The sequence below is a fragment of the Musa acuminata genome, chromosome BXJ3-7, assembly GCF_036884655.1.
Source record: "Musa acuminata AAA Group cultivar baxijiao chromosome BXJ3-7, Cavendish_Baxijiao_AAA, whole genome shotgun sequence".
Classification (NCBI taxonomy): domain Eukaryota; kingdom Viridiplantae; phylum Streptophyta; class Magnoliopsida; order Zingiberales; family Musaceae; genus Musa; species Musa acuminata.
Window position 1 is genome coordinate 34,960,377 of NC_088355.1, and position 24,361 is coordinate 34,984,737.

Here is a 24,361-nt window from a genome sequence, read left to right on the forward strand (position 1 = left end):
TATCAATTAGAGAGATAATTTATTATTATATTATTAATAATAAAATTTGATTTTGTAGCATGTTTTGAGCCATTGATTAAACTTTATGACTGTAAAATTTTATCTTAGGCAGTGTGGTCAGACTCAATTACTAAATCACTAAAGATATTTTATGACATTGTAGTAGTTTTCTCCTCTAAGATAAGTATTATTACATCTCTATGCATTATTATATAAAGTACTTAGATGGTCAGAGAAAGGAGTCCAAAAATATCCAATATCAATTAATTACTTGAGTTATATTGTATTGGTTGTTGATTAATTCACTTACAATATAAAGTATTGTATTTTGAAAGAACATGTTCTTATGATTGGGTTTATAAGCAACTCATAAAGGATATAATGATATATGTTTTAGTGGACACTATAATTGATATTCGTACTTACATACTTAAAATTATTTGTTTCTAGTATCTTATTCATAATTATATATATATATATATATATATATATATATATATATATATATATATATATATATATATATATATATATATATATATATATATATATATTATGGTTGAATGTGATGATATGATTGTAGACAAATTATAAGAATCATTTTGGACTGTATTAGGAAAGAGTAATAGTGTTGTGATACATAGAAAGAAATATGACAATGATGATATACAACCGTTATGACTCATATTATTAGTCAGACTTAATATAGTATTATTGTATTTATTAGACTTATTGGTCTATTTTTAAAATTTACGCGTGTAGATAGTTTTTTAAAATTTTAAAATCTCATTGGGTAAAATTATTTTCAAATAAATTTTATTTATTTATTTTTTATTTTAAGTCTTCATGTACTTTATTAATTAATGGGTCAAATGAGAGAATATTAGATTATGTAACTCTATATAATTGGATAAGATATATAATAGAATTAATTAGATTACAAATATTGATGAATAGAAAAGAAATTCATATTTAGGATTCCTTAGGAGATTCTCTTAGTGGGAGAAACTCTCCTAATAACTTATTCTAGATCCTCTATTCTCACTTATAAATAGACAATACCTCTAAAGGAAGCAGGATATAGTTGAGAGATTACAGTTTTTCTCTCAACCCTCATGAGAGATAAGAAGGAAAGTCTAATTCTCCTTATAGATTGACAACATATTTTGAATATAAAGACCGTATCTTTACATATTACACAGAGATCATTTTCAGATACATATCATAAAAACCAATATAATATTATTTGATTTTAATCCTAGCATAAATTTTTTTTTTGCATTACATATAACAGTTTTTTGATCGTAGATTCTCCATGGCTCATTGAACAGAGGATGATATACATGATCAACTACATTTAAGTTCAAAGAAATTGTGGAGCAGTCAGGATTCATGACTCTCCTGTTACTGATAGAAAGGAAAGCAGACCAAATATTAAGAAAAGTACGCCGCTGGAGAGTGCAACCTAAGAAATCGGATTAAAGTATGCATCAACTCCAACGATAGTGTTGTGTTTTGTAACTTTCAGGAATAATGGAAAAGAGAGGACAGCTGCTTACCATTTTTTCTGATATCTGGGACGCCAAGCTCTTTCCTCCGAGTACTGCTGCTGTGGTGCAGAATGCTTGTCCGCTGCATCAAAATAAACGAAGCAAATCCACACTGAGCCGTTGGGCTGAATGAATGAAATGAACCCACATATAATGAGAATTGAGGAATGGATGCCATACACGATGCCCCCGAGAACCACACCAAATGGGTTTTCATCAGAGGCCAACCCGATTGTAGCTATCTGAGAAATACAAATGGCTGAATTGAGTAACCATACCCAGTCAATGCGAGGAAAAGATTAATCACATTTAACCACGAGTTACCTGGCTCTTGTCACCCCACTCGCCGAAGAAAGTGATGGAGAATGCCTGGGTTATCAAAGTGGCAGGACGGTTCGCATGACAAAACAATACATTTTTTTTATTAATTTAGTCTTTTAACTAAAACAATTACCTTTAGGAAGACGGGCGAGAAGAACTGAGTTAGAAATGGCCTCTGTTGTTTCTTTAAGTCTTCCCTCACCTGATTATGGCAAAAGCATTTACATTATAATCTCTTCCAGGCAACAGCTTAAAACACTGGAATCTAGTAATAGGGGAAATTGACTGTTGTGTTTATCTGATTTTGCCAATTTCGTAAAATGGAGATGCCTTGGCACTTAGGAATCAAGTAGTCTCGGTAATTTCTCAATGTGTTATGTTCAGAGTTCTTAATTGAGATTAACTTGGAATTCTTGTAAAATCATATTTGATAAATATGAAACAATTACACTAAAACTAACTAATATATTCACACTGTACAAGGACATCTGTCAGCATCAAAATTGCAGAAGAACCTTAGACACCCATTGTATCAAGAAGCCATTAGTTGTACATGGTGGTCACGGATTCATGTTAAGTAATTCGAGATCAGAAAAAATAAAATTCTCCTTAAGGGTTCAGTAAACTCTATGTACTGATGAAATATTGTTAGAATAATTTTTTTTAACTTTTGCAGACAATATTAAATGTATGGAAAAATAACTAGGACTAGAAACGTCTTGAAATAACCGTATGTTTGGCCATAAACAAACTGAAATTGTGCCTTCTAAAATATTTGATTGAACGCTGCAATTGCTATTTGAGAAGAACATGGCCAGCAAAGTAGCACAGGCATAGTTCAACAATCGCAAATGAATTGACTTGATTAAAAATTATGTAAATGATAAAATGACAAAGAAGGAAAGAAGAAAGCCAACAGATCTTGGCCAAATCAAAAGGTTTAAAATCTTGGGCACCAAATCTGTACCTATCACCAGCCGGACTAGTACAGGTCCAGTTCATATTGGCATATTGACACATGGTATATTAGTATATGATGCAGTAACTCCCTGGTCATAGCATACGTAATAATATTTTTATTGTATAAGAAACTACTTACACCATGTATTCTTCCAAAGGTAAAAACCCTCTTGTCATAGTTAAACTAGATCTTGAAAAAGGGTTTGATAGATTATCTTGGACTGCAATTTTAAAAACTATATCCTCCATGAATTTTCCTCTAAATTTTTAGATTAGATTCAAGCTTGCATTTCTTTACTGAGCTTATTTGTCTTATTAATGGTGAAATCTCTTCATCTTTTTCTGGCCACTGTGGGGTTCGACAAGGTGACCCCTTGTCACCCTATCTATATATTCTTGCTCAAATTTTTACAAATATGATAAATCAAGCAACAAGAACAATACAACTTACCCCCTTTCTCTTGGGCCTAAATACAAAATTAGTCATCTTATGCTTGCAGATGACTTATTACTATGCTTTAGGACTAATGCAAAATCTTGTTTAACAATTACGAAAATCTTTAGAGATTACGAACGCATTACTAATCAACGTATTAATTTCTCTGAATCAGAAATATTCTTTTCTAAGTCAGCTTCTAGATCTTCCATAAATCATCAGGTTTGCTCAACATTGGGTTTCAAACATGGTTTTTTCCCTTTTAAATATTTAGGTGGCAAAATTGTCCCTTGAAGGGTCACCTCATCAATTCACAAAGAAATGCTCAGTTAGATTAGGGCAAAACTTGGTAATTGGTATTGTTACCACCTTTCTCAAGCTAACAGAATTATATTAATTAAATAAGTCCTAAACTCAATTCCCATTCACACTTTAAGTGTTACCTAGATGCATGATACTTTGTTTAAAAAAATAAAACCTTGATAAAAAAATTTCCTTTGGAAAAACTCATCTCAATCTAAAGGTCTACATCTCATAAATAGGAACACAATAACCTCCGGTAAAGAGGAAGGTGGCCTTAACCTTCATGATATTAATTATTTCAAATATACTTTACATCACAATTTTTAATTTTGAGCAGTACATACCGGTTCGACAACATAACGATATACGGAGCGCACGCAACCAGGCAGAACGCTTAATATCGTGCAATATCAGATGATACGAGGGTATATCGGACGGTAATGGTCAAAATTTCGACCATTACCGCTTGACACAGCTCGATAATGGTCGATTTTGATCGTTACTACTCGGCACAGCTCAGTAACGATCGATTTTTGCTGTTACCGATTTGTAACAGTGCTCCAACGGTCATTTCTCATGGGTTTTAAACTCATTTCTCCCCTATTTCATTCCATTTGACTCTCACACTCTCTTAAACTACCTCAAACTCATTTTTTCTTACATTTAAACCTCCTAAATTCTACAAAGCAATGATTTATAAATTGATAATTCAAATAATTTTCTGTATATATTTTAATATTTACAAAAGAGCAATCCATAACGAACCAAAATACGAACCTTATACAAAGCTATTCCTCAAAGTCTGAAAAAGATATGTGTTATTATTCTTACCTAATTTATATTGATTTTTCTAAACTTATACTATTACTATATTTATTTCTAACTTAAAAACTCCTATCCTAACCTTTTTTTTTTTTTAAGTATTTTGGAGGATTTTACACCTAAATTAGGTGTATTATACTGAGCGAAGCTCGAAACTCCGGTATGATACAAAATTTCAATCCTTGCTTTATATGCCTCCTGTATTAATCGCAATCTAAACCAAGATAATACCCTTTAGAGTAATACCCTACATTCTAAATATGGAACGATTCATCCTTGGAGCATTCCCAAATTTAAAAATATAAGTTGTTGTAGTTGGAAACTCTTCGTTCAAGCAATGTCTGAATCAAAAGAGGGTTTCTCTAAACACAGAGGGAATGGTTATAACACTGAATTTTATAAGGATCCATGGATCCTTCTCAACTGGCTACCTCTTTATATTAATGTTAATCTATTGCCTGCAGATTGTAAGGTTGATGTGCTGATCCAATCTAGTAGCTAAAATACCCAGTTGCTATTGGACATGTGCATGCCTGACTTGGTTTTTGCTATTGAAGCCTTAGATTTTGCTCAGGTCCATTGTGATGATAAATGGATCTGGAAGGCCCATCCTTTTGGAAAACCTGTTTCAAAAGGTGCATATCATTTATTGCATCCATCCAAACTTGAGCGTTGCTAGCACTCCACAAAGGTTCAAATCTTCTGCTGGAAACTACTCCACAAACGTTTACCAACTGCAGACAGACTTATACGTTTTAACCTTACTATTCAATCCAATATCCCCTTTGTCTTACCACCGGTGAATCTATTGATCATCAATTCTACCACTGTTCCTTCACTTCCCAACTTTGGGATCTATGGCAACAAAATTTTGATATCAGTTTTACCCAAACAATTTTCGGATTTGGGAGATTGGTTAAAAGATGGTGAACTTTTGGGATTGGGGAAACTGCTACGAACAGCTATAGTAAACCAGTTTTGGTTTATTTGGAAGATACAAAAAAGCCCTCTTTAATAAAAAAGTGCCTTTTATAAAATGGGCCTGGTCAGAAGCTGTATCTCATACTAGCTATTATGCTCGATCTATATTGTCTAAAGGGACTAAAATGAGCAATACTATTATACTTCATTGGTAAAAACCACCTGTAGGCTGGTTCAAACTGAATACTGATGGAGCCTCTCTTTTGCAGGATGGAGGCATTGGATACATTATTAGAGATCATGAAGGAAATTTCTGTGCTGCTGGACAAAATTTCATAGACAACAAATCTGACCTTCAATGTCAAGCTTTAGCAATCAAATTGGGATTACAAACTGCAATCACAAAAAAAATCACTCATTTGCAATTGGAAACAGACTCTTAAGGTTCTTCAAGACCTGCTGATCACCAACAATGATACACCATGGTCTATTTCAAACACTACAGCTGATATCAAGATTCTTCTACAGGAATTTATCACTTTTAATGTGATTCATTGTTATAAGGAATGTAATCAAGCAGCCAATTGGCCTGCTAGAAATGCTAGGATTCAAATCTCTCCTTGTTGTGGGAGGCTTCTTTTCCTACAGAACTTTGCTCCCTTTTGTATAACAATTTGCCCGGATCCTTTACCAGATCTATGTTAACTTAATATATTTATTTTTGTTGAAAAAAAAATATATGCTGCAGTATCAAGAAGGGAGGAGGTGGATAAGGAGAAGAAGAGTAGAGGAGGATGAGAAGAATTAGAGAAGAGGAGAAGAGTCCCAGTAGTACTGGATGATGAGTGGACCAGCAAAGGCAAGCAGAAAGTGAGTGGGTGGCGATGACATGCCCTATACCCAAGGCTCAGGTGTCATGGTTGATCAATTGATCGATCAATATAGAGAGAGAGCGCTCAGGGGTTGCAATTAAGAGAGAGACAATGAGAGAGAAGGCAGGTTTGATATATTTTATAAGTTTTAATTAAAAACTTTGAACCAGATCCAGACAATGGCTAGTTCACGGCCTGGTTCTTCGTCGAACTAGTATCTATCTCCTAACCATGGTTAATGTTAAAAATGATAAAACATAAATGAAAAAGAAGCATGTGCCCATCTATGCTATATTTTTAATTACTTTTCTATCAAGTTTCACATATATCCACAGGAAGAATATGAAAACATAGTCTAGAAAATTAAATGTCTGGTGAACACATAAGATGTGTACACTGTATGCACAAGCCTAAATACCTTAATCCTAGTCATTTTCATTAAATACAAAGAAATTAATATATGACAGCTACACATGAAGGCACCAGCAACACATCTTTATCAATTCTGAAGCATTAGTTATTTGATTTTGAGTCATGAACTTTTAGATGTATATTTTCAGTAAGCTGAACAGATAAATGAAGAACTGTCTTGAAAGTTAGATGTTTAAGACTCAAGAAATCAACATATAGACAAATATGCAGACGTCAAATTAGATGTCAAATTACCTTAGAATCTCCCTTGTTGCTTCCAGTTTCAGCCTTCCAATCAGCGTTCTAAATGGATGAAGAAACTTAGAAAAAGATTTATCCATGATAATAGATAAAAGAGCAAATACTTTATATTATTTCAACTGACCAATTTAGCTTCTACTTCTTTCAATTCTTCAGCCTCCCTAAAGGAAAACGGCAATGGTTTTCGTACTATTCAGAAACCTGATATGAATTATAAAGCAAGAAAGATAACCGTTTGAGGATAAGGTAGAAAGATAACCATACCCTTCTTCTGTAAATCCTTCCCACAATGACCAAAGCCCAAATCCAAAGAATAACACAGTTGTTAAATGGTGCGACCATCTACGAGAAATCTGTTCAAGTGCAACCCCATTCTTAGCATGTATGAGAAAAAGATAAGAGACAGAAGCATGATCTGGTGACTTTCTATTATAAAATAATGAACAACTATGCAAATATGAAAATATGGAAAATATTTAATAAAATTGACAAAAGCAGAACTTCCTAATTCCTATTCAGCAAGTCTTGGAAACCAGCACAGATAGCCTAATTGATCCTTGAGGTAATGAGTACAATGACACAAAATATGAAGCAACATATGTTACAATTTCATTTTATCATTCATTTCTGAGAAAACCAGATTATTGCTACCAAAAATGTATCAACTTGGACAGAGTCAAAGACTATGTTAAGAATGAGCTTCTTCTAGTTATTTCAGGAATATCAAGTTCTATAATTACTTTAATATATGGCAAGCACCTTAGTCAAATATATGAATCTCTACAGAAGATAAAAACTGATAATTATCTGTCATGAATTTTATGACAGCAGTTACCCACACAAAACCAGAGTGCACTATGATTCAAACCAAGCTTCAGCAGTAACTTTTTAGAATTATTACATAGCACCTAGTATTACCAAAAAAAAATGATTTTCAGAAAACCAATAGATCATGCTAAAATCCCTGTTCCCCTCAGAAGTCTCAATTTCTTGTAACTTAGGTACTACTGTCAAACATCAACAACTAGAATTGAATGATTGGCTACAATGCAGTAGTCAGTAGCAAATCATCTTCATGGTTTTTATATAATAATTAATCATTAGATGCATGGCATTGAATGTTATTTTGGCACTATGTACATCTATGAAATAATAAATCACTGTGAGTACTCATTGATTCAAAGGAGCAGTATAGTGATTTAACTAAAATTGAGAAAAGGAGATTGAAATGAACTCAGATTCATCAGACAGTAGTATCTGTTAAACATGAAATGTAACAATATAGAAATGTTGATTCCTCTCAAGGAAGTTATTTTTATCAAATCCAAGATAAATCTGAACCTTGCCATCTTTTTCTTGTGTCTATTTTTCTTGCTTAGAGCTTGTTTAAGACTTATTTCATGCTTAGATTACACCCTACTCCATATCATTGTAGTTAAAGTTTCTAAACTGAAAAATGCTATAGATTGGCTACTCTGTATCATTGTAGTCCAACAAAGTAGCATGCTCATCAACTTGAAACACCATTATTATAAGCAATACATCCACTATGACTGCATCAATCATGATGGAAGAATAACAAGGAAAAAGTAGTAGATGACCGATGGATCTCATGATGTGACCAGATGCACTAAGGTCTCTTGAGAAAACAGATAAATGAACTTGATAGGCAGGCATTTAAGCAACCATTTTTTGAATTCCTTGAACCCATCATGTTAGTCAGGACTTCCAATATGAGGATAATAAGTGATAATTAAGTTGGTGGTACTTTTGAGATAATTAAGAGTGCCAATATGAGACGATCAGCACCATTTTAGCCCTTAATAGAGTGCATTAGGGACTTTTCTAGATTATTTGGCTGGAGACCAACATCAGATATCAATGATATAACATTTGACCTCATGACATCCCCCATTAGAATGTCAAATAGACCACGACAAATGATTTCTATAAACAAAAGAAGAAAAGGGATTTTGGTAAGACAAGTGCGACGTGGTTAAATTTTGACCATATCACTCCCAATATGGCTTGGGACAGTTCATGGTTTCCACTCAAAAGTGTGGTTTTAGATTGTAATTTTCTATTTAATATGAGAATACATGAAGGTATCCTGATGAGGAGATCGAAAAAATCTTCACTTGGATAAAGTCCTTTAAGGAATGGGACCTTTATATTGTAATCCTTGTATGTGATAACTGATCAGTACCCATCAGGATGAGCATTATCAATTTCTTGGTACATTGCAACATGAGATTCATCAAAATATATAAGGTTTTAGGATGGTTAAAACTGACTAAGAAAGAATTTCAGACTATTGTGAGATTTTCAATATTTTTAGGGTCAATGGTTTATGGTTATGACATACAAGGGATTTGGACTGCATTTCTGGGCTTGTAAACCTGAAAAATAAAGAAAACAGAAAATAAAGATTACTTGGAATCATACTGATGCATCAGAGTCACACCTATGATTAGAAGGATCACAACAGTGTCTCGTGCATAACAACACATCACACACAAAAAAGAAAGAGATGAGAAATATCTTACATTAAATTGCCATAAAATCAAATACATCCAATTGCTGTAAAATCAAATACATCCAACTCACTAGAGAACCAGTAGCAATTTCCACAAAACTAGCAAAACCCAAGGATCTATCTCACTGGTGAGTTGCTACAGTACATGTAATGAATGTCTCAACATAACTATCACACAATGAATGGAATACAAATCAAAAAGCAGAAGTTTAAAATTGCAGAAGTAATGATTCTTATATCTTGAACAGCTTACCAGATTTGGGGCAGCCCAACCAAGAGATGCAGAGAGAATAGTCATGACCTATAGTGTCGCCCAGAATGTATGTAAAGGCATACATAGTTACAGCTTGATAAAGGTAAAGATTAAGGCAAGGAACTCACAATTAAGGCTGTTAAACAACCTGATAAAACAAGCTTCCGAGGATGACGCATTGCCAAGATCTTAAATAGAAAATATACAGTGTTAATTAAATCATTGTTCAGCCTTCAGACTGTTACAGAATAACAGAATCCATCTTCCCGAACTTAAGAATATAAGCATCATATAAGTCTCAGGTGATAATGATTGAAACAAGGCAAAACATTCAAGAGTTGCACTATAAACAGGCAGTTCAGCCATCCGGTAAAAGACGAAAAAATATCAGAAAATTTTAAAATAGATAAAAATAATGCCCCCGGGTATTGAGAAGAGATTCTTATGTCAAACTGTGCTCTATGGACTTATTATTGGTCAGACTCTATGGACTTTGATAAATGTGATTCAGTAGATGAAATATAAAGCAACTCCACGATCTTGCTTAAAGTATATCCAATCAAAGAATTACAATGACAGAAACAGCAAGGTAGCAGAGTGTGTGCAACCAATGGATTGGACAGGGAATTCGGCCAAGGCAGATCTTTAGTTAAATTCCTAAAGATGTTGTAGGATAGAGAAAGAGAATAGAAACAAGAACTATTGTCCTATCTTGGATAATATTAATATAGTCCCACACCATATCAATCAACACCTGATCGGAGCAAAAGATCTTTACTAATATCTGAACAACTGACTTCAACTTCTTACTAAAGCCAGGAGTTGACTTTCCCGTATGAGCATTTGGTAGATGTATCAGCCCGTGAAATAGTCAAAGAATCCCAGACCAAATTGGTCAACAAAAAACCAGGAGAACTTAGGGTGATTTTAGACTTAACGCATGCATTTAAAGCCCAAGACTCCAAGAACAATAGCTCGAACAATGATATCGAGTTCCAACTTCGATTCAATCATATCGCATTCAAGTTGCAGTACCAAATCAGAAATTGCAGTCTAAGAATCAAAGAGGCACTAATCCCAGATCTAAGACCAACATAAAAGGAACTCAAGGAATAAAGATTCACCGCGGCTGCGAAGAAGGTCTTGTCCCCGATCTCGGAGAGCACTGTCATGGCCAGCGACTTAGTGAACCCCTGATCGATCGCACAAGAAAAGGTTAAGCAAGCATCATCAACTCTCATCTTCATACATATCAGGAAGCGCGTACCTCGATGAGAGACAACCCCATTTCCTTCGCCAGTGTCTTCGGAGCTTTGCTCGATTCGATTGGAAGACGAGAATTGATAATATATATATATATATATAGGAAGGGCGAATCGCGGCCAACGCAGCCGAAACTTGCCGAGCGGATGGTGTTCACGAATCGGCTCGGTGGTTGGGTCGTTTTTGCTGGCCCTTAAAAAATGAAAAAAGTAACAAAGTCCTTTTTTTAACTACGCCTCGACGCCTACACCATGGGATCCACGTGGGCAGCGTTGACTCACAGATCGCCACGCAGGGGTGTAAGCAACCTGCGGGTAGAACTAAAAGGTGCAGCTAAAATTAGCGAAGAAGTGGGAAATGATTTGTCGTATCAACGTGATGTTATATTCCTCGAGTGTTGTCTCGGCTGTTTTGTCCTCCAATCGGTATAGACCACGTTGCACCTCATTCAAAATACTCCTTTACCCATTCATCGTCTACTCTATGACTACCTGCGATTTTATTGGCCTCTGAGTGGTCCCACAAGTGGTTCACCGATGAGCCTCACTCATGCCTCCGATCACGCCTTTACCTGCGACTTTTTGCACGCACCAACGTCGAGCAATTTTAATTTTTGAGAGTTGTTTCCAATTCAAGAGTTCTTTTCCAAGTATTTACCTCGCACGAAAAAGTTACAATAGGAGTTTTGAAGAAAATGTTCCACGTAAATGGTTAATTACGTACTTATTCATTAGCCGAATTTATTTGCAATAGTTTCCTAAAAAAAAATATATAATATTTATATATATAAATATGATAATTTTTTAAGACATGTGATGGAAGCTAAACAGTAAAGTGATCGAGGATTCCAATTCTATTATAAATATTTACTATGCATAGTTATAATATTTACATGTGCAAGGAGTATAGTAGAAAGAGTGGTTTGCTAGGAAATATTCACATTTTAGGTATTTTTCAATCGAGACATATATTTTCTTTTTTTTTCTCAAACAGTTTTCCTAATTTAAAAATATATATATATTATTTCTTTAAAAAAATTTCATCTATTATAATGTTTTGGCTTGTTACCATGTTTTTTTATATGTCATAGTATTTTGGACACCACAACAAAAAAATACTATAAAACTTACTTAAAAACATTATAAATAAGTCAGAAAGAATTAAAATATATAAAAAAATTACTTCATATATTATACTATAATTTAAATATATATATTTATAATAATTTATGAATAATATCACTGAAATAAAAAATTATCTTATTATAGTATTTTGGCTATCATGATAAAAAATGTAAAATTAACTTCAAAATAGCGTAAATGATTCAAATGAACTCCTAATCTCATCCTAACTTATTATAAATTTAAAAGTATAAAATCATAATGATCTACGAGCAATAACAACCAAAAAGACTTGATATAAAATTACTTATAGTGTTTTTTAATAGATATTTTTAGCACATCGATAAAAATACTATAAATTAAAAAATAATATAAATAAGTCAAATGAAAATATAGTTTAAAACTGAATAAAAAAGGGTAAAATTTTGACGGAATAATTTTTTGGGAGATATTTCATATTTTTTAATTAAGAATACTATTTAAAAAATAAAAGGATATGAATTGAAATGTATAAAAATATATGAGTATTTACTTTAAAAATCATCCAATTAAAAAAATAAGTGGAGCCTCATGTGGAAAAAATCAAATCAAAAATCAATATTCAAAGGAAAGGGCAACTTTTGAAGCCAGTTTACGGTGACCATGGATTTTTAGATGAATGGATGTGCTCCCCTCGAGCTTGAACGGCAAGCTCCATTTGCATTTTATCGTGTTATATTACAGTCATGCTACATGCCACGTGTCCTATCAGATGAGACGAGTCACGTGTCGCTGAGTCCACTCGCTTGCGACGAGTGGGAGGGACAAGTCCACGCTTTCGCCGTTGATCTCACTAGAAAAAATACGTCTTTTTCCTATATTTTTAAATGTTTAATTACTTATATGACTTCAAGTAGAATAATGGCGAGCGTTGAGCTTTCTCTATCTAATATCTCGTGCGCGACAAAATGTCACGTATCGCACAAAATTCTCGAGTGCAGTACATATAATTGTAATATACATTTATCTTCTTTCACCAAATATGTAACGAAAATAACCTTAATTGCTAGAAAAAAATTATATGTATATATATTCGATTTTCTTGCCTATATATACATATAACTTTTATATTTTTAAAATATTAGTTAATTGTTTGGGGTGATAATAAGTATTATGGATGAAATTTTGAAAGAAGTATTTTTTTGAAATAAGTTTGAAATTTTTCTAGATAATGTCTCGTCTTTAAAATAATTTCATAGAGTATTTTTTTAAAATAACTATTTAGTCTTTGTCTGTAATTGTCCTAAGTTTCCCTATGTTTGACCCATCTAATGATGAAGGCGTAAATAAATTAATAATAAAAGTGTAGCCTCCTTAACCAATGATAAAGATTGGTAGCTTGCCTTCCTCTTTTCCTCGCTAGTGATCAACAATAAGGGCACGTCTGCTCCTTCCTCGTGAATAATTGATGGTGAGAAGATGGTGCAAGGAGACTACATGACCTTTCTATAATTAGCGACATATGGATGAGGGTAGACAACACTCCTTTTTTTTTTTTACCCATGGCCAACAATGAGGGGTATTGCGTGTGATGATGATGGTTATAAAGGCTGCACCTCTATAGTTCAACGAAGAGATCCACTCAAAATAGGGGTGGTTGTGGATTAGACGAGGCAAGATTAAAATAATCTTTTCACATTAATTAGAGTGTGTGTGAGGATTTTTTTAAAGGTGAGATATTCTAAAACAAATTCACAACGACATAGCTCTTTTTTTTTTTTTTTTTTTTTTAATTCACCCTATTATTTAAGATTATTTAGCTGTAATATGTGTACTAAAAAGGCTTATTCTTGTTCCAATAATGACAATGTGATGTATGTGATAACGAATCATCAAATTCGTTATGATTTGTTAGTGGAATCGGATTCAGCAGTATTTTCTCTTAATTAAATTCACATAATAATTAGCCTTGACATATTTGACTGAAAAAAATTCTATAAGTGCTTTTTGATCATTTTTATTATATAGATAATCAATTGAATTGCTTCTTTCGCTTGATAGAATGACTATTTTTTAGCAAATACTGTATTATCGGGTTAAGTCATGTCCATATCATGATAACTCATTTTCATGTTGTAATCAATCAAGCTGTCAAACAAAATAAAATATTCTAATCGAAAACTCATATACGTGTAATATATAGTTCATGGTAAGAATTGACGAAATAATAATATGTTGGAATCGATCTTGGTTTGAGTGTAATTTCAATGCAAGCTTGATGTTCGAAAATCTAAGCGGACAGAGTAGTCAATAAAAGCCATTTAATCCACGCAAAACACCGAGTGCAAGTAGGTCCGACGGGTACAGGTCAGGATATTATCACAGGTCCACTCCCTGTCCACATTTCGGTGGAGAAGAAAGTTTGAAGTCAGTGGTGGAAAAAGGTCCAGTTGTGTTGAGGTGCTTCAGCCAAAAGAGCAACATTTTCCGCATACTCACGGGTCGTTACCCCCTACCAACTCGCCTTCTGATTGGATAAACGGGGCCCACGAGCAATAGACATACGACGAAAGCGCACCCGGTTCAGGTTCGATGCCTTTCGTCACCCGAGCGGGGTGAACTGTGGGTTAATAATTTTCCGGTGCCCAAAGCGAGACTCTCTAGAATTCAATGCAAATTCCACTGCTCCTGCGGAATATGCCGAAAGCTTAACACCAAAAGATTCCTTTTTCTGAATGCGCTCTTGGTGTCATGTGCCCCCCAAATTCCCGTTCGGATGGGGAGCTCCAAACTGGCAGAGGAACGGTCCCTTCCCCATCTCTCCCCAGCCAAATCTCGTCTCTGCCTCAGACCGTGCCGATACTTGTTTGCATTTGTGGATCACGGCCGGTTTCAGTCAAGGTGATCATCGATCATTGTTTTCTCATCTCAGGATCCTGAGACCTTACTTTGAGCACAACCTGTTGCAGGACTCGGAGGAGGAATCAGGGTTTTCATCCTTGAAGAGCTCAAAGCCTGCTTATCGAGATCATCCTCTGGCCGGGTGCTTCTCTCATCTAAAGGTTCTCGCGTTCTATGTTCACCGTGGGTTGCTTGCTCTCTTGCTTCTTTGTCTTCTAATTCTTGGCATTGACACTGTTTGATTGCAGTCCGCACAAGACAGGCTGCCCTCATGGGTGTCAATGGACCTTCAAATACTTCTGGAATACTAGACGGGATTCATGGGGTGCAGCTGGTAGGAAGGTCAGCATTCGAAGTTGAAAAAGCACTTCACTGTAAGGGCGTCGATCGTTCAACTTGCAGAGGTGTGGATATTGCTGAGACGAGCCAAATATTGCTAATCCGGTGAGTTATATAACAAATACATCGATTAAATCCATATCCAGGTTATCTTGTCCGTATCATTCACCTAGCGAAAACCCTAACTATCGTGTATCGAAGAACAAAAAAGCAACTGACCGATTTATGTGTTGCCAGAAGGATATGGCAGCAGAGGCCTTCGTGCTTGAGGCCAATTCGTTGTACGCTTCACGGTATGTGTAGGATAGAGAATTTCCCTGATAAACTCACATGTATGATTTATATCTTAAACTCAATGTTTCTCATTTAATTAGGTGATCGGAACATTACAGAATCTGTTGCCAATGTTTTAACTTCGTTGCCTTTTGTTGTTCTTGGATTGCAGGTGCCTAGGTAAGTTTATAAGAGAATAGCTCGACAAAAATATTTGCCGACCTATTTTTTCCTTCTTTCCGACAATATCTGAAAACTTGTAAATTAACTCTGCAGGAAGAACACAAACACTTCACTCTATGCTAATTCATTAATTGGAGTAGGGATTGCTTCAAGTCTATATCATTCCTCAAGAGGAGTACTCCGAAAGTATCTAAGATGGGCTGACTATACAATGATAGCTGCAACTACTCTTGTAAGTAATAGATACTTAACATCATGGTTGAAAATTAATGACTGACTTGTTTCTTTCTATATTGAACCTATTTATAAGGATCTAAATTAACGTGTATGTTCAATAACATGCTTATTGAAGTTAAATAACATGCCACTCAGGAGTTCGATGCTATTTTACAAAAAATTGAGTGGTCAACCCCATGTAGACCTCAAGAGATGATGTGTTGCCTGCGCTCATAATTAGACATGTCAAGTATATCCCAATATACTTAAATATCTGCTTTCTCTCCTTCCTTCCCTATTTCTTGCCCCTTGGTTCCTCCTTGTGCCCTCTTATTAATCCAACCATCCTCTGACACAAAGCCATTATTCTACTGTAGTGTTTTATCATTTGCTAGGAGATACACATGTAGAACTATACTTTGTCTTCACAAAATGATGAGTATTCTGTGCTGAAAATGTTGTTAATGCTAACCCATCATTCATGTTGTAATGTGGCTTGAATTTTACAGTATCTGATGAATTATTTTCATATTTTCTTGTGATCTGTATTATGTAGAATATCTCAACTACTTGTGATTGGGTTGAGTTCTTGAGGGGTTAAACTGATGCTGTAAGAATTTTATTGTATTTGCTCCATTGATAGGGAAGTTTCTTCTCTGGTCTCTCCCATGGCTGTGGGTCAGAAAGACATTTACCTATTACAGAGATGGTGCGACCATATGATTTGATTCATTTCATTTTTTTCTTTTAGTCTAGTCATCCTAAGTATTACGAGAAAGAAAAGGGATGTGGTTCGGGATAGAAAGAACCAAAATTTTGAAATAAGGTCATGCTTGGTGCAGGTGACGTTTGGAGATAGAAGTAGAACAATTCCTTCTGTCTTTGTTAATTCACTTGTTCTTTGGTGTGGCTTTATATCTTTTATAATCTACTTGTTATAACAATTCATATTAAGACAAGATCATGCACTTGTTCTTTTGTTTCAAACTGAAGCAGATGTGAAACACCTGCTGGTTAAGATTTAGAAATGCTTCTGTAAGCATAATCCTGATATACTAGTTAATCCATGGTAAAGTGCATGCCAAAGCTCCAGTTATATTTACAAGTGGCTTTGTGAACATATCACATCTAGTCGTCCTAAGTATTACGAGAAAGAAAAGGGATGTGGTTCGGGATAGAAAGAACCAAAATTTTGAAATAAGGTCATGCTTGGTGCAGGTGACGTTTGGAGATAGAACAATTCCTTCTGTCTTTGTTAATTCACTTGTTCTTTGGTGTGGCTTTATATCTTTTATAATCTACTTGTTATAACAATTCATATTAAGACAAGATCATGCACTTGTTTTTTTGTTTTAAACTGAAGCAGATGTGAAACACCTGCTGGTTAAGATTTAGAAATGCTTCTGTAAGCATAATCCTGATATACTAGTTAATCCATGGTAAAGTGCATGCCAAAGCTCCAGTTATATTTACAAGTGGCTTTGTGAACATATCACATCTTGGATACAAAGATGTCCACTAGGTGTCTACTGATATGGTACTCCTATCTCTTTTGATGTGAGGAAAACATGTGAATTGGCATAACTAAAGGAAAGCATGTGAATTGACAAAACTAAATTTTATGTCAATTTCTGAGATATTCTTTGGTTTATTAGTTTTTGGATTGTGTATGTGCTGTGTTACAGAGACGATTGGACCTAATCCATAACCTGCTTAAGTCATTCAAAGCCATTATCCAGTAAGCTTCAAAAGTTTGGACGTAGGAGCATTTCTAGAGCCTCAAGATAAATGTTTACAACTATTAGATTATTGGGACAGCTGATATCTTGTTTTATAAAAGGACTAGAGATGGAAACTAGCTTCGACGAGTCATAGTCACCAAAAGAATAGGGACCAGTAATCCTATTTTCAGAAGAAAAAAGGCCCATATGAGAGAGAGAACCCAAGAGTCCTACTTTTAGGCTTTGAGCACAAACCAGCCGTCTGTGCAGATGACTTTGGGGCTCCTTTTGGGCCAAGGTTTTGACCCTTAGAAAACTTGTTGTACCAGGAAATCTTAGGAGTCCTCTTTGGTTATTATTTTCAGCGACATTGTGTGATTTGATGGACTACCGTACAATTGTTTAGATTTCTAATTAAAATTGGAGATTTGGGCATATGTAGCCCCTACAAATCAAAACTCTGTAAGGCATGAAGACTCGTTGCATGGATTTTTGTGTTCTTTGTTGCACTGGATTTATTATTAGTTGATAATTACTTCTTTTTGTTTTTTTATCTTTAAAGGGATTTCTACACAAACTGATTTAATCTGATAGAAGGTAAAATCTTATTTGTTTGGTATCAGAGTAAAATTAACCTACATTGAAAATCACCATAACTTATCTTTTTTGGAAGATGCCTGCACCAAGGGCGCAAAGATTGAGCTCAGAGATCTCTTTAATTTGATTATGATTACTGTATTATGTTATATAAGTTATCTAGTGATTAATAGTCGTATTGGCAGAACATTCTGGTGGGTTATGAGGAGTAATGAGATTGCCAATAGGGAGAGCTTTTGCCCACATCTTTATTATGATTGTGCTATAACAAGGAATGGCATTTCAGATATCACATTGTATTCATGATATGTGCATGTGCATCAGGTGTGAAATTTACTAGTGAATATACAGTGGTTTTCATATGTGCTAACTGCTATTACTTCAACATGTATGTTTCGTTACCTAATTCATTTATCTGTATATACACATATATATCCTTTTTAGCTTGTGAGTTTTTGCATGTAAATTAAAGAGGGTTTTACCTCATGGTTAGCCCACTTTGTACCTATTTCTTCTTAACTAATGCATGCTCATACATTATACTCAAGATTGCTTATTTTGTGATTTCATATGCTTTTTAGTCTATATACGTAAACAGCTTTTGGTCACTCTAGTGCTTGATTGTTTGTACTTTTTGATACTCTTTTATGCACTTTTCTTCTCTGTCTTGGTGACTTGTGAATTATTTAATTTTGGTAGTGTCTATCACGGTCACTCAGAAATGAGAACCCAAAACTTTTAATGGCGGCATCCACATTGCTTTTGCCAATTCAGCCATTGATGGTTTCAGCTGTTCACACTGGACTAATGGAGGCAAGTAACTAAAAGCTACTGTGATTAGCAACTTTGCATGGCAACTCAAATCTTTGTGTACATGTAAACCATATATTTGCTTTGTGTTGCCAATCTAATTACACATAATTAAGGTTTAAATATCTTTTGCTTGTATTCTTTTATCTTAACATTTCATTATTTGGATTAGATAAGCTCAGTTATAGGTGATGGACCCCCCTTGGAAATCAGCATTTAATTTAGCTATTAGACTAGGAAGTGTTGCTCCATCACATTTTGTATTTTAGATTAGGAAGTCTTGTATACTTTCCTTCATGGTTTAAGATTGTGTTTGCTGCTTGATTTCACCAGCTTGAAGTACAACCACAAAGTACATCTTTCTAATCGCTAATCTTTTAAGGTTTCTGCTTGTCACTTTATAAGTTATCTTGGTCAATTAATTGATACCATTTTGACATGTTTGATCTTGGAATGAGCGGTGGTCATAGGATTCTGCTGAAATTTCATGGACTCTTGTTAACTTTATATTGTGCAGCCAACTATTATACTGGAAAATTTTTGGATGATAATTATGATTAACCGTTAAAAATCTGCACCATTGGCTTGTATCTTTCTAAAATATGACTAGCCTTCTAGCTTAGTGGTTGCTGATATTCACATAGTGGATGCAAATTATGGTTATTTTTTTACATATAGAGACCGAATGCTACAGGCTATTTTACAAAGTTGACTAAAATTCTTGTCGTACACAGTTTAAATAGTTGACCCATGTTAGCTTGATATATTGATTGTCTTGTTGCTTACTCTCAGGTAGCATTTGCCAAACAAGCATTGACAAGACCAAATCTGAGGATGGCACACAACCTACACAAAATGTCTTCCCTACTGGGAGCGGCACTTTTCATTGCTGATGATTGCTTTCCTCAAACGCCCTATCTTCATGCAGCTTGGCACCTTGCTGCAGCAGTTGGGGTTGGGACATGTAACAAGCTTCTTGAATGACTTACCGGCATCCTAGCAGCTGTTCTTCTCATTTATTTGATAATCAAGACAATCATGCAAGAGCCAATGACTTTTAATTCGTCGATATGAATTTATGTGACAATGTATCCAAAGTTTCTTTCAAAAGTGGAAAAGAAACTAATTGGCTGCCTCAATCATCTATCAATTGAGTTGGTCTCAGGAACAATTCTTATTTGTTTGATCTTCTCTTGAGAATTCCTCTTGGAATACTACAAAACAATCCTATTATTGGAAACGAAAGCTATATACATTTTTTCTCTTGCTTTTGTTCCAGACTGATTGCATGTGCCGTTGTGGTAAATTCTGTTAATAGAAGAGAGACAATTCTGGAGACCAATTAAATAAAAGGGGTTTTGCGGACATCTTGCATATATCATTATTGCATAACGTGATAGGCTTGGTGAACTCATAAATTTGGATCATGTATTGTCAAAGTTTTATCAGTTAAATTAGCTGACACTTTGAAGATATTATAATATTATATTATTACGAAAAATATCTTTTATAATAATAATCAATAAGGTTCCCACATTATTTTATTTATAGCATAATTGGAAGGCCCTTCATTTATAGGATCTCATAAAATTGATGTGTGATAAAAACAGTGTTGTTGATTCGTCTAATTTCTTCATTAACTTTATTAGATTTCATGTTATTAAGTAATTTATTCGGTTAATTGTTTAATATTTTTATCGTGCGAACCTGACACCACAAGTGTGCTTACAGGACGGACCGGTCCGGTGCGGCCCGAGCCGAGCCGGGCCGGCAGACAAGTCTACAGCCTCTAGTTTACCATGTTACGCTCAGCCTTAGGGTTTTGGCTTTGGCGGCTTTTTGAGGGCGAAGCCTCCGCCGATCGTTCAGCAGCTTTCTTCCATCCCGGCGAAGATCCCTGTGGAATTCCTCGATCCGCTGCGAATGGCCACGCTGAAGGACGTGGTAGCCCGGCGGCCCATTGCCGCCACCATCCGCCTCACGGTGCCAGCCGGCGGCGCCCGCCCCGCCCCGCCCGTCGGCCCCGCCCTCGGGCAGTACCGGCTCAACCTGATGGCCTTCTGCAAGGACTTTAATGCGCGCACCCAGAAGTACAAGCCCGACACCCCCATGGCCGTCACCATCACCGCCTACAAGGACAATACCTTCGAGTTCATTGTCAAGTCTCCCACCGTCGCCTGGTTCCTCAAGAAGGCGGCCGGCGTCGAATCCGGCAGCGGCCGCCCCGGCCACATAGTCGCCTCTTCCATCACCATCCGACATGTCTACGAGATCGCCAAGATCAAGCAGGCCGACCCCTCTTGCAAGCACCTTTCTGTCGAGGCCATCTGCAAGTCTATCATGGGCACTGCGCGCTCCATGGGCATACAGATCGTCAAAGATCTCTGATCAATACCGCCGCCCTCGTCCGCTGCCATGGTTAGCTTCTCTAAGGTTATCATGCGTTTTCTATTAGGTTTTTGGTTTGCCTAAAGACTGTATGTGCGTTGCCATATCCGTCCAATCTTCTTGATGATAAATTAATGCTTCTTTCTCGATTGGCAGTCTTGTGTTTCCAAGTATCAGCCCTAATGAATTAAGTTTTAATTTCCATAATTCACACACTGTTTTTACTACTACGAAAGTTTTTGTTTGAATTCAGATGCATTTTTATGTGGAGATGTGAATAGTAAAACAAGTTAAATTCTTCTGCCAGTAAAAGAATTGGTCGAAGAAAAACTGAATTAGACTTAATGATGAACCATTGCAAACAACATGACACAGTCTTAATGATGAACCAGATTGAACTTGGTCTTGGGAATTTGCAGGTTTAGACGCAAACTTATGAGCATCACATGATTTTTCCTGGTATAGTTTACCTCAAAAAATCAAATTGTGAAATATTGAAATCTCTTACAATGTTTCTGAACTCAGACCTTAACTCAGTATTAATCTTATCAAGTATCTGAACTAAGATCAATCTTCAGCAATTTATCAACTAATTTGAAGAATGGCATCCACGAAGTGGTAGCCACTAATTTCTCTGTGATACAATGCAAAACTTTGATATAACTAAAGTTATTGTTTTGGCTGTGTATTCTTCTTTGTGGTAGTATCTTTGAAGACTTGCTACGTCGAACTGTCCATAATAATTAGGTTTTCTAATCAGCAAGGAAAATAGGTGGTGGCAAATCATGTCAAACTTGGATTAGGAGCAACATCTTGACATTTTGAGTATTGTCACACTGTGAGCTTTTCCTATCTTTTTGTATTTATTATGCCGTCTATTAACCCTTCATGACATTATGTATATGATTTAGCTAACTGAATTGGGAAAAAGAAGATTATTGTCGGCCATCATGTGCTCCTTATGGAATTCTATGATATTGTCGCTAGTTTTTTTCTTTTTGTGTCAGTAGGCACAACAATTGATTGGCAACCTTGGCTAGAGAGGGCAGGTTCCTCGTAGATCATCAGAATGTTGTCAGATAATACTCAGCTCATGACAGAGATGATTGGCCAGCTTCAGTTTGAAAGTACACTTCCAGAGAGGTTCCTCACACCCTCTTCCTCTTGCCATTTATGAAGTCCAATAATTTGTGCAACGGAGAAAATAACAGGCTATGATATACTTCATTAGGAGAGAAGTAGATTTCTTGCTATTCCAAGAGAGAGCAACTCCATTACACATTGTATTGTCAACCACAAAGCTGGAATGAAGGTGGGGATGGTGGTGAGGAACAAGTCTGTTCCATGTTCTAGCTAAAATTTGTGTTAGGGCAAGGGAAATTTAAGAGCATGGTGCATCCATAAAACAAAAAGACATTGTAGATAACATTGGTGTGAACATCATGTTAGATGCTAACATGTACCATAGATTACTTTCGCTTAGCATTTTGAATTAGTGATCCGGATTCGATGAGTCAATGAGTGAAACTATGTGCATACGCAAATTGCTCGATCTATGGCAGGTACACATCTATTCTTTTCACTTTTTCAATCTTTCTTCCATCTTCATTGCAATTTTCATGGTTCTGACTTGAACGACATGCTGCTTAAGGAAGATTTGGACACTTGTTTTGAGATTCAAAAAGTCAGCCACCTCGTGGGGCAAGAAGAGTTTGAGGAGAATTGCTAACCATGTCGTGAAGCAATTTGACCTTATAGAACAAAACCTAATATTTCGAAGGTGTTGACCATATATGATCGTACTAGATTTACATGTGATTCCAGCTTGGCAGGCTTCCTCCAATATCCAAATATCATTTTGACTATTGGAATCATCAACAGGTGTTAATATGCATATGAACATAAATTTAGTGATGACAAAACATATTCGACTTCTGATAGTTACAATTATTAAATGTGATGTAACATGTTGGACAACAATATTCTATTTGAATTATATATGATTCATATGAAGAACCTTTTGGTCCTTTTAGATCTTTTAGATGACCAAGGGGTCATCAATTTTGTGAAAGGAACATCCACAAGTTTCTTGGTTGTTTCTATCTACCATCACAGGCATCAAATTTAATGCCCACTGAAGTAATTGATAGTTCTCAAACACATACGTAGGGAGTTCAATTTCATGGCTCATAGTTTCGCTTCCTCTTCTTTTCCTCTATGTGTAGCAGTCTTTTGTATCTGACGTTTAATTATATAGATATTTCTTTTTATTTCAAGAAAAAAAAACCCATAATAATGAATATATTTCTCTGATCAGGTTCACATTACATAAGGACTCACTCTTTTATAGTACATGAACTTAAACTTTTACAAAGTTAATCAGAGCCATTAAAATTTTCCCCTGCTCTGAAAAAACTCAGAATCTACAGATATCAGTGATCTATATCTGATTCCCGGGGCCAGAATTATACAAAAAAGATTCTCATTAAGACTTGTACATCAACAATAATTTAGCATGTCACACCATCTGAATGAGATATTAGATTGCTATACTCTATTGCTCAAATATTATATCCCTCATCAAGGAATATTAGCTATTATCATGTCAATGTGACGAAGTTTTGCAAAAGAATTATTTTGCACTAGTAATAAGGGCTATTATATATATAAAAAAAGAACTTGGTGAGTGAAACTAGCTATATATATGCCTTCAAGCTAGGTATCTCCAACCATGAATCCATGCAAAACATTGGTCTCGAGGCCAGTTGAGTGTGTGGGATATGGGTACTAGTTCATCATTATGATTTAGCAATGAGATATGGGCAAATTTGGTTTGTTCATGATATAATCTTGAGGTTTTAATAAGTAAAATTCAGAAAGATAAAATATAATGATATCATTAGGAAAAAGAAAGTGTAACTGGC

At 35.3% G+C, this 24,361-nt stretch overlaps 3 protein-coding genes across 9 annotated transcripts; 2 read left to right on the top strand and 1 right to left on the bottom strand.

Annotated features, from left to right (window-relative positions):
• Positions 1-1,130: 1,130 nt before the first annotated feature.
• Positions 1,131-11,068, bottom strand: LOC135642381 (GDT1-like protein 5). The gene is made up of 12 exons (XM_065158502.1): positions 10,914-11,068; positions 10,771-10,839; positions 9,775-9,834; positions 9,647-9,694; positions 7,122-7,210; positions 6,982-7,018; positions 6,852-6,899; positions 2,005-2,073; positions 1,875-1,919; positions 1,731-1,792; positions 1,560-1,632; positions 1,131-1,465 (listed from the first exon to the last, which is right to left on the bottom strand). Exons 1-12 carry the CDS (start codon positions 10,932-10,934, stop codon positions 1,391-1,393), a joined length of 696 nt encoding a protein of 231 aa, XP_065014574.1. The 5' UTR covers positions 10,935-11,068; the 3' UTR covers positions 1,131-1,390.
• A 3,661-nt stretch (positions 11,069-14,729) lies between these two features.
• LOC135643263 (uncharacterized) lies at positions 14,730-20,314 on the top strand. Of its 2 annotated transcripts, XM_065160007.1 has the most exons (8): positions 14,730-14,910; positions 14,979-15,071; positions 15,159-15,354; positions 15,487-15,542; positions 15,624-15,702; positions 15,799-15,937; positions 18,939-19,056; positions 19,846-20,314. In XM_065160007.1, the coding sequence occupies exons 1-8, from the start codon at positions 14,745-14,747 to the stop codon at positions 20,031-20,033; spliced, it is 1,035 nt and encodes a 344-aa protein (XP_065016079.1). In that variant the 5' UTR covers positions 14,730-14,744; the 3' UTR covers positions 20,034-20,314. The 2 variants fall into 2 exon arrangements, with proteins under 2 accessions (XP_065016079.1, XP_065016080.1); XM_065160008.1 differs by lacking the exon at positions 18,939-19,056 and having other exon boundaries at positions 19,842-20,314.
• A 541-nt stretch (positions 20,315-20,855) lies between these two features.
• LOC103992200 (uncharacterized) lies at positions 20,856-23,015 on the top strand. 6 transcript variants are annotated; one of them, XM_065160011.1, is made up of 2 exons: positions 20,856-21,467; positions 23,000-23,015. In XM_065160011.1, exon 1 carries the CDS (start codon positions 20,973-20,975, stop codon positions 21,435-21,437), a length of 465 nt encoding a protein of 154 aa, XP_065016083.1. In that variant the 5' UTR covers positions 20,856-20,972; the 3' UTR covers positions 21,438-21,467; positions 23,000-23,015. The 6 variants fall into 6 exon arrangements, with proteins under 6 accessions (XP_065016083.1, XP_065016082.1, XP_018684060.2 ...); XM_065160010.1 differs by lacking the exon at positions 23,000-23,015 and adding an exon at positions 22,448-22,950 and having other exon boundaries at positions 20,856-21,482; XM_018828515.2 differs by lacking the exon at positions 23,000-23,015 and adding an exon at positions 22,142-22,950.
• Positions 23,016-24,361: the final 1,346 nt, after the last annotated feature.